We start from the raw sequence: 11,426 nt of genomic DNA, 5'->3' as shown, positions 1-11,426 counted from the left end.
CACACACACACACACACACACACACACACACACACACACACACACACACACACACACACAGATGTGCCACTGTGACTTAGGGGAACATTGCATTCATTTTCTGTGGCTTACTATTCCCTTCACTATACCTACCACTTGCAAAGCAATTTTTTTTCCTTGACATACAGGTTCAACTTATCATTACTTAAAAGTGTGTTTTCAGAAATAAAATATAACGATTTACATTATGGGGGATTGCTTTGTTCTTTTGGTTGTTGTTTTTTTTTGTCCACAGATTTAGGTTCCTTTCTCTCTAACACACAGGGAATACATACACTTTGCCAAACACACACACACACACACACACACACAAGCCTACTTGGAAGACAGAGGCACACACATGCTCAGCACACAAAGACACAAGCACACACACATGCATGGTGCTGCTGTTGCTTCTAGATAAGTCGCTCTCTATAGACCACTGTCTTTGTACATCAGGGAGAGCAGAAGCAGAGGGTGAAAGGAACTGAGTGGAATGAACTTGTGTCGTTAATTTGTTTCAACTCCAAAGACAGAGCACATGCCAACTCCAAATCATCCCGAAACATTCCCACTTCTTCACACTTGTGTACCTCGTGTCCACACAACCCTCTCCAGCCTAGCCGTACTTATTTGTTTTTCCCTTTCTTCTTTTGTATCGTCTCATTCAACGTCTCGGTCTTGCCCCTTGTTAGTGAGCATTGTGTTTAAAAGGTGATATTAGTGCCTTTACCGCTGTGCCAGAAATACTAACTCAGAGCTCCCTGGCATTTCAACATCTTCTGTGTTACCTGGGTTCGTACTGCCAGATTACTTAGGATTACATTTGCACAGACACACACACACACACACACAGATATGAACGGTTTCCTCTCACAGGGGAGCACTCACCCTTACTCACGTTGGCAGTTGTTGTTGGCTCACCTCACCGCTGAACCACAATGTTCTGGAGCAATCTTTTACCAGTGTAATTGAAGTTTTGGTTTAGAAATGAATCACTGATGTGCTTTAATAGTGTGGGCTGTAGGTTTTTGTCGACAAATAGAAAATTTGCTGTCTACCTCAAAGAGCCACATAATATGAAAGGGAGAGCAAAGGAGTGAGAGAGAGAAAGATCAGAGGAACAGGGGATGAAGGTGAAGGGAGGAAGTAAAGGGTAGAGCTGGAAGGATAGACAGACAGACGTAAAACCAACGACTGAAGAAAGGATTTGTTCTCAGAGGGAGGGCTGGGAAGAGAAACAGAGGGCAGGAGGTGATGAATGAACAGGAGGAGGCATCTCACACAGTGAAACAGAGACGCGGCCCCACTTGCGGAGATGAAGGGCTACTTTAATTGGGTTCCTGATGCCTGCTTAATCCTATTCTCCATATTAATCCCTTACAATGTACATAATCAAAACAAATACCCTCATGGGGAGAAAACTGTTAATAGAAAACAGTAATACAGATAAAGGGTGCATGTGGGACACCTGTACACTACCTTCGGGGACAGACTAAGGACGTGTCTCAGTCATCACTCTCCCTCTGCAGTGATTTGGGCACCAAGTGGGGTTTGGAATCACACTTGAGACTCCTAATGCACATTTTCCTCCTAGGATGTATTGTGCTGCTGAAATGTAATTGCACCGCTATTCTATTCCTGAACACAGCTTTATTTCCATGCAAGACAGCAACAAGTGGAAGCAAGTCACCTTGCCCAAAAATAAAATTTCATCTCGGTGTGTCGTGTTTTTCTTTCACTTCTGCAGAGAAACGTGTATTCCTGTGACTCCAAACGTTAGTTTGCCATGCTGCTACTTATCAGCCTGTACAGTTTTGCTTATACTTCACAATGCATATAATTTATTTCACTGCTAATTCTTTTCACTCTCGTGGATTGGATTTGCATGTATTTCTCTATATGGTGTGCCTTCCACAGTGTCTTTCAAAGAAAAGATCAAACTGTTATTTCATTAATAATTTAGCTGTTTCACTAAATACAAAAAGGTGCTGGAGTGTCATTTTGGCATCGTTGTGCAAGAAATCAGGCAAGTTTTGGGCATTATCCTGAACATCCAAAGGTGATCTTCTGTTTCCTCTCATGCAGACTTGCAGAGAAATTAAGGACATACGATGAAAATGACAGCCTTCTTTGCATGTAACACATAAACACCAGCTTTTCTGGCAGACTGACTCACATGCGAGTGCACCCCACAGTGAGCCTATATATAAAAATGTAACATGATACCAAAGATGATTATGAGGTAGGAAGGGAAATGGCTGTACTTTGATTATGGGTACTTTCTGTTACAGGCAGGAAAATGAGGCATCTTGTTTGCGGAATAGCTTCGATGGCATTGTGCATTCAGAATTCAAACATTTCGTATATAGGGCACCTTGTAATGAACTTGGATTTATTCAATAATGATCACATTTCACCACATAAACAGAATTACATTCGGAATAGTTTGTACGCTGTTCTGCCCAGCCTCAACAGGTACCTAAGGGAGCGTGTGTGAAAAACCATGCAAGTTTAATGCTGCTGGTTTCTGCTGTAGAACAAAGCCCACTGTGTTGGTTTTCATCTTTTCTCTATATGAAGCAAGTGAAGCATGAGAAAAAGGAGGAAAGGTAAGAAAACAGTTTTTTTCTCTCTCAACTGTTTCAGATTTGTCAGGAAATCGCGCTGGTATCTCACTAGGTCACCCAGCAGCCTGTGAAATGACTTGTTGATCCCAGGAATGCAGCTGCATGTGTGTGTGTGTGTGTGTCAGTTAGACTCGCACAGGGAGAGCAGCAGCAATACCTCTATCTGCAGGTTTGCCACAGAGACTTTTTCATGTCAAACCTCACACTGAAATGACTCTGCAGCGTTACCTCATGCCAAAACCACAGAGAGTGAGAAAAGGGGGGGAAAAAAGGAAAGCAAGGGCAGAAAAACAGAGCATTTGAGGCATCACTGGTGTCTGGCCCACAAGGAATTATCAGAAAAAGACTGTGTGGGGACCAATAGGACCACCACACTACTCACTGGCCAGATTTCACTCAGTGGACATAAAGATTTGCTGAATGTTCTGCTCTAACGATGGCAAATTACATCGGTGAAACAGAAGTGAATGCAAAAATGAATGAATAAAAGGAATGCTGTCCCCTTGCATGAAGCCAAATTCGCATGCACTGTCGATCTCTTTTATGGCATTGGCGCTGTCCATGGTCCTGAAAGGATGTGGTTACGCAACAGATAATGTTCTACTTGGATGGCAAGAAGGAAGTAGGAATAAATCTCAGGGGTAAATTGAGATTTCAGCAAGCTATTAGCTTTGTCTTGGCCAAGCTGGCAGGAGCACCATAGCCAGTGCTCCAAAGGTGCTTAAAAGTGGACTATTACCTCAGAATACAAATGACCACCATTTATTAGAGAAGTCAATTCCGAAAGAAAATATTGAATTCTCTATTTAGCTGAAATCAATCCTTATGAACTTTGCAGCAATCTTATATACCGTATGATCCAAAGGTGGAGATAGATTTCCGCTGTCCTTTACTTTCGGTACTAAGACGCATGACTTTATTGGGCTCCGGAAAGGACAAATTGTTTCAGCTGCGGTTAGACTCCAAGCAAATGATCTATATATTGGATCTTGAAATGAGATGCACGAACATGACACGTAAACCTCTTCGATTGCTTGTAGTTTTAATTTTGAGTTGAGACATTAACCGCAAATTCTCTACAGGACCCGCACACCCGGAAGGAAACGGTACCCGACGAGTCATTAAAATTCAACGGGAAGCGAGCTCCGTGAGAGGTTAGATTATTGGCGGGCAGGCGCATGGACACACACACAAGCACACACTCGCTCTCTCTCTTTCTCTCACACACACTTCACAGCTGGTGTGTCCTCCAGCAGAGACTGACAGAAGCGGGGCGACCGCTCTTCGCCGTGTGCGCTCGTTTCTCCGCCGAGCGGAGCGTCTTTTGACTGTTAACACAAAAACTTTGAGGAGGTGTGAGGAAAAGACGTCAAAAACGCCGACAAATCACAGTCGACGGCGCGCACCATCCAAGAAGAAGGACGTATAAAGAAAAGAACTATCAAGTCGGAGAAAAGCGGTGGAGCCGGGAGAAAGAGGGAGCTATGCCATCTCCCGCCGAGCAGAGCCCAGTCCTCCTGCGTCGTGTGTCGGAGCTCCAGCATGGTGTCTCTCTCTGGACCCGGGACCTACTGCCTCGCCCTGGGGAGGACTCGTCTCCTTTTCCTTTCAGCCAGACCTCTCCTGCTGCTTCTTCTATTAGCCGCGTCGTGCTCCCCGGAGTCCTGCTTCCCTCACCCGCAGCCGTGCCACATCCTCGCCCGGATCGGACACACCGTGCGCCTCGGTGCGCTCCTGCCGACTCGGCAGCCGGCACGGATACAAAACGCTCTCAACCGCGCCCTGGCGAGCCTCCGGCACCAGAGCGGCGCCACAGACTCGACCACAACCTCTCAGCCAACTCCTCTGCTGCCCTACAACCTGACCCTGGAGATGGTGGCGCGGTCACCCGCCGGAGGGGACCCGGAGTCGCTGTCCCGTAGTGCGTGCCAGGACCTGGTGGTTAGGGGTGTTTCAGCCGTGCTCGCCTTCCCTCGGTCCAAGGAGGAGCTGATCCAGGTTGAGTTCCTGTCCTCTTTCCTGGAGATCCCCTTCGTCTCCATCCTGGAGGACACAGAGCCCCTTGTGACTAAGGTATGAATGAATAGTGCAAGTGATTGTGTGTTGTCCCTGTGCACCTGTAGCAGTCATCTTTATGATAGATATCTTCTCTCACACATCATGGATTCTGAGCTCACCTCACACTTTCATAAGTATCAAGGCATGGCTGAACATATTTGTATCTGAAGCTGACAGTCGCCAACAAACCTTTGACTTGACTGATTCGCCTGTGGCAAGGATTTTGTTGTCAAAGCTGGGTCAATGCGCTCCTCGGCAGCCTGATATTAAAGCTGGCTGTAGGCAAATAAACAGTTTATGAAAGAAGTAATTTTAACAGGGATAATGAGAGCAATTTTTAAGGCGCTCAAACTTGAGAATCATTAAAATAGTAGCATTAGGATGAAAAATAGTCCAAATGCAACCCAGATAATAGGCGCAGTAGATTAAAAGACCATTCAGTGTCCTAGAATTTAACTTCCATCACTAAATGCCTTCTTCCAGCAAAGTCTGATGCTCAGAGTGAGCTCAGCTGCGCTTTACGCGTGAACCTGCAGGCCCTAGGCATGCATGCTTAATATCTGGTAGTTCTGACCTGGTATTGGGCTGAACCCTGAAGCAAATTGATCTTTTTTTTTTTTAAGCTCTCGTCTTGTGTGTGTGTGTGTGTGTGTGTGTGTGTGTGTGTGTGTGTGTGTGTGTGTGTGTGTGTGTGTGTGTGTGTGTGTGTGTGTGTGTGTGTGTGTGTGTGTGTGTGTGTGTGTGTGTGTGTGTGTGTGTGTGTGTGTGTGTGTGTGTGTGTGTGTGTGTGTGTGTGTGTGTGTGTGTGTGTGTGTGTGTGTGTGTGTGTGTGTGTGTGTGTGTGTGTGTGTGTGTGTGTGTGTGTGTGCAAGGTCTGACTCGGTATGAGTGTGCATCAGTTTTTTTCGTATGCCAGAATGGATGCGTGTGCATAATAGATGTCTGAAGATGGTTTCTGGCACCTTTCTTAGCGAATCCTCCAAAGTGCTGAGATATTGATATATACAAAGGTAGGACAGGCACAGCTCATGCGATGTGTACGGTCCTTCCTTTATGGTCATCTGTTTAAAAATAAGGTATGGAATAAATGTGTACGGTGTGTCATGTTAGTATTCCTAGCAGCAGCAGGGCTGCTTGCCAGTCAGTCAATCCAGCTCCAGTCATATCCGCCTCTATCCAACTGAGCAGCCAACTGCATCTCTCTGACACACACACACATTTGAGTGTACACACTCTTGCACAGGGGCAGCCAAGACAGCACACACACACACACACACACAGAGCGGCACAAGCACATAAAGAGGACTTTCAACTGCCACACAGGTTCAGCTGAGGCACAGACACACTCGCACACAGGATGAACTAAAAAGGACGCATCGGGAGGGGGAATAAAGAGGGAGGAGAGGGGCTAAGATCTATAGTTTAGTCTCAAATCTTTGTCATGTCATGTCTCTTTGTCAACAATGGATTGCTTATTCGATTTCAATAAAGCTTGCATGAATGAGAAGTCAAGCCACTTGACGAATGTGTCGGCGACGCGAGGAGATAAGCAGGGGAGAGTAGAAGGAGAGAAGAGGAATGAGAGGAGGGGAAAGAGAAGAGGGGCTTTTTGAGCTGTAGGAGGCCTTTCACTTCTTCAGAACTCTGCAAAGCAGTCAGGGGGCAAAACAGAAACATCCATCAGCCTTTTCTTTCTTTCTCTGTGCCTCAACTCTTTAGTATTTTTAGTAATAATTTCAAGCGGCATTTCTGCATAAAATACTGTCCGTTTGGGAGCTTTAGTGTTCATGCTACACAAATGTAGGTGAGCCTCATATGTTCTCTTGGCGTCAGGCTTGTCTGTTGTGATTTATTGACCGTGTTCCAGGATATCTGGCCACAGTCACAAACTTGTGAGCAGCAGAGGGCTAACTGTGGTTACATAATGTTTGTCTCATGATTACAGACAAGAAGATAAAGTGGCAGTAACTGGAATTTAATCTGAAAAAATCAGAACCCTCAACAGAGTGTGTGACAAAGTAGAAACGACGCAGCTATTTTAAACCCCGATTGATTTTGTAATAAAGTGGGCACATAAATAATTTCAGTACTGTGGTCTTCTAATGCACTTCAGGGAGTTGTAATGCCATCTTCAATAGTTGATTAATTTGACATGTGAGCTGATTTGCTGCTTTATTTCAAGTTTTAAATTTTTTTTTTTGATTTTGCTATCTTTTTTCCTGTCTGCTTTTGTCTTTGGTCTTCTTAATATTTTTGGTGCTGCCAGGGGTTTTTGGACTGTGAGCAAGAGAGGGACTCTGGGAAAATGTGAAGGTCATTTATCACAATTTCCTGACATATTGGGCTCTGAAATATCGATCAGTTTACAACAAAAATACACAATTTCTTTAATGTCAATAAAATAGGTAATACTTGCAGCCCTTAAAAAAAAAAAAAAGTATGAGTTTCAGTACACTGGCCAGTGAAGGATTGTTGTTTTGAGCTTTCTTCATGAAATACTCCAGGGTGCATCTCTATAGAAATGGAGAAATAAAAGGAGGCTGGTCGGAGGTGGGACAGGCTCTTAGACACATACAGAGGGCAGTGAGAGGTTGGCTCGGTCAACAGGGAGCAGTCTGTACAAACAGGGAACAGTAGACTGGTTTCACTGCTGATAGCAAAACACGTAAACAGAAGATATAATTCTAATTAAAAATGCTATTTACATTTTTTGCATCAGGAGGGAGGAGAGCTCCTGAGAGCAGGAAGGAGGGCTGGATGGTGAAAAACGCAGACAAAACAAATACGTTGTCCCCAAAAAAATCTCTATCTGTCACTGATTGATCCAAACAGGGCTGTTTTTGTTTGTTCTTGGAAGGGGAGTCTAAACCCTGGAGTTTTTGAAATTGTGGATTTTTTTTTTTTCTTTTTCGGTGTGGGATCTGGGAATTGAGCCCATGCAACAGAGAGAGGTAGACACACACACACACACACACACACACACACACACACACACACACACACACACACACACACACACACACACACACACACACACACACACACACACACACACACACACACACACACACACACACACACACACACACACACACACACACACACACACACACAAAGAAAGAGAGACAGTTGCAAATGCCTAAAGAGACTTGCTATTTTTTCCTTCAGCTGTCAACACAATTTCGCACGAATGTTAAAATACCCTACCAAAAATAATAGGTGACTTGTTGAGTGCGATTCTCGCAGACCCTCAGTTGACTTCTTCAAGGTCAAAGAACATGTCCGAAAGGATTAAAAACAAAGTATTTCAAGAATTAACCAGCATGTGGCACTGTGTTATTTTTTTCCTGTCCTGTCAGTTACTTCTTTTTGCCGTATTCCATGTTTCATGTAAAGAAATCCTCGTCAGGGGTGTCGTACAGCATGTTTGGCATTTCTCGGAGATTGTGATGATAGACATTTTCCACACTATCCCTCAGTGCACCCCCCCAAACCCAGGCACCGGGGCTGCTGAAGGGCTGTCATCATTATGTAAATCTCCCCCACAAATTGTCATATGAAGTTCTCTATTGTCAAAATATCCCGGTGTCACAGGAGTGGGAAAAGTGTGGCGCGGGTGACGACGCGGAGACATCGGAGGACAGATGGCATGTGGGGACAGAAAGGCAGACGGAGACAGGGGTCGGCTGTCCGTCTGCATTCTCCCGTCTCTGCTTAGTCAGACTGAGCTTTGGGACTCTGTGATGTGTCTCTGTGAGGAAGTGCTTATTCCTCCCTACCTACTTAAGCTAATTAGAACCACTGTGTGACCCCTGACTGTAAATCTCTCTTGTCCATCTATGGCAGGCTGGATGGGGCGAGGCATGGAAAAAAGAAGAAAGGACAGAGAGGGGGGAGGTGCAGGGATAGGGAGAGAAATGGGCTTCTAATTGGCGCTAGGGCCATTAAGGGCATTTGGGCTGGTGACTTGTTCACCGGTAGCTTCCCATGCAGTCAGGTATGACAAATGAGATTAAGGTTATTTGTTGTAAAAAAGTACAAAAAATAACCTTAATTAACAATAAAATGAATGAGAGGGGTTTCCAGTGGTGTGTTTGTAATAGTAACGTAGTCATTCCATCATTAAGCAATTTATTAGGGCAATTTGCCATAAAATGTAATTGGGGGGGGGGGGGAAGAAAAAGCTATTCATTTTAATATGCCCAGGACTTTCAAAGCTCAGCCTTACCAAACAATTCTCAGTTTGCTGATAACATCACAGGAATTATTTTGTGGATCATGATTCCTATTTCAGAAATGCATTAGCAGGGTGAGCTGAAGGAAATGGTTTTGCTGATTCTTGAATGTGATTAGGTGAGACGGGTGGTATGGTGTGAATTCATTATTTGTCACACTTCACAGTGGAAGCTCACTTTACTGCCAGTTACACTTGATACTATTGAATCACGCGCTGAAATTCCTCCATAAAACACAATGTACAGGAATCTATTTCACACAGTCTAATTTGAATAACATTCATTTTTCTTTTCTCTTTGTAGTTCACTCACCTCTATTATTTCCACATGAAGTTCCTCATTTTATTATATTCTCTGCAATACAGGAGAGTATTTTGTGTCCTTTTTATGCAGTCGACTTTCTAACTACCGTGTATTCACATATGTACAAGCCCAAAGCTATTGTACGTGACCTCTCCAATGTTTTGCTCCTGTTGTGTTGCTTTTGTTTTAGGTGTTGCTGATAATTAGATTTTAATCTGTAACGGAGCTTATTTTTCTGCTGAACTTAAGTCCCTCTGAATCGCTACATTAGTTGAATGGCTAAACCTCAAATGTAGATGTCATTACCCTTTTTCCTGAAACATAATTGCTACCATACACACTTGTATAGTAATGTAGTGTATTATTCATACGATTTCTACTGTTTATAGTTGGGAATAACCTTTATCGTTTTGGTAAGAAACCACTTTGCCCTTCTGCAATCTATCCATCCTGCATTCTTTCATTTAGTCACTTCTTTTTTAATGACATACCTCATTCTGCTTAGTAAAATGAAGATTAGTACAGTAAAAAACCCAATTTGCGACTTTGAATGAAATTACATTTTAATCCCGGGACCCTGCTGAATAAGACGCATTGTGGCTCTGAGCTAGCCCTGCTCTCAGAGGACACACATACTCCACACACACACACACACACACACACACACACACACACACACACACACACACACACACACACACACACACACACACACACACACACACACACACACACACACACACACACACACACACACACACACACACACTTGCACATTTTCAAGCACACGTTCACATTCGTAGAGATTCACATGCACAATACCCACACAAATGTATACGTGCATATATAAGATGCATGCACACGCATACAGTGTCTGCTCTGTGCTCACTAAAGGTTATTAAGCCTAATGAGGCTTTGCAAGGCTACGCTGCCTTTAGTGTTTTCTTTGAGATGATGAGGGGATTTGTGCCCCGACCACAGTGGAATAAACGAGTGGAAAGAGGGGCACAAAACTTGTGCCTCACCAGAGCTGCAGGCAAACTGACAGTTTGAGACAAGAAGGCCACTTAATGCAAACAGCTCAAAGCTTTTTCTTTATTAGTGCTATGATGACAGTTCAGCACGTCTCGACTGAGCCAGATTAATTGAGCAGAGCTGAAACAGCGAAGTATGTATTTCCAAAAGAACTGTGGGCCTGTTTGAGCTGCTCAGTAAGGCGTTCGAGTTAGTGTTCCAGTGTTCGCCTTGTGTTTGGCTTGTGTTTTCGCCCCTGGTGAAACAAATTTCTCCAGTAGTCCCCACACAAAGTATATGTTTTTCTTCTCCTGTAGACCCAAAAAGTAAATCAGCCGGCCAGTGATGGATGGAGGCAAAAAGGAAAGAGAGAAGTGCATGTGCCAGAGAGAGAGAAGGCGATGTGGTTTCCATTATACTGAGTTAATAGAGGGATTGATGAGAGTATGTCGGGATGAAGGAATGAGGGATCACGGAAGAAAGAAGGAATCACTTGGTGGCACGTGCAGAGAGGAGGGATCAAGACGATGAGGAGAAATTTGATGGGGAAACAAGAGAGAGGAAAAAGAAATTAGGAAATGGAATAATCCGGTTGCAGGAAACATGGGAAGGAGAGTTGGAGGTTGAAGGGTGATGACGGCAGGAAATGGAGAAACCAGTGATGAAGGATGAAAGTTACTCCATGTGAGGGTTGGTTAAGAAAAGACGCATCAGGTGGAGACTACAGAAAGGAAATGGAACTTGGGAGAGAAACAGCAAAACAAATCGATTGAGAAATATCGGTGAGAAAAAGAAAGGAAGAGTGTCGAGGACGGATTGGGATATAAGGAAGGAGACGAGCAGTTGTAAATGGGAGAAAAAGGGGATTAAAAAAAGAAGAATTGGAGTATCAGAACCAAGACATGGGACTTTTTCATGTATTTTTTTTGAAGCTGGTGGGAAGTGAAAGCAAAAAGAGGGATTGACAGAGAGGGGAGATCGAAGTTTGCGGAGAGACGTTATGGTAGAGGAAGGGAACGGCTGGTGGTATTGAAGAAATTCAAGGAGGGGTGACAGGAGGCCTGGGCCTTGTGCTTTCTCTTCCATTGAGGAGTCTGATGGAGGCAGTTTTATCTAAACTGTGCCGGTTCATTAGAGGATTAGTGAGTGATAACTTGCAGCTATCTGT

General features: G+C 44.1%; 1 protein-coding gene across 1 annotated transcript in view; it reads left to right on the top strand.

The window, feature by feature from the left end:
* Positions 1–4,190: 4,190 nt before the first annotated feature.
* grin3ba (glutamate receptor, ionotropic, N-methyl-D-aspartate 3Ba) overlaps positions 4,191–11,426 on the top strand; it is a gene marked incomplete at both ends in the record, with an annotated part of 70,820 nt that continues 63,584 nt past the window's right edge. The window contains one exon of the mRNA XM_080479341.1: positions 4,191–4,721. Within this exon, the coding sequence (XP_080335467.1) occupies positions 4,191–4,721 (531 nt within the window). The remainder of the gene's footprint in view (positions 4,722–11,426) is intronic.

Source organism: Lipophrys pholis (assembly GCF_963383615.2).
Source record: "Lipophrys pholis genome assembly, chromosome: 14".
NCBI lineage: Eukaryota > Metazoa > Chordata > Actinopteri > Blenniiformes > Blenniidae > Lipophrys > Lipophrys pholis.
Note: the sequence above shows the minus strand (reverse complement) of the source record. Positions and strands in the feature narration are given on the sequence as shown.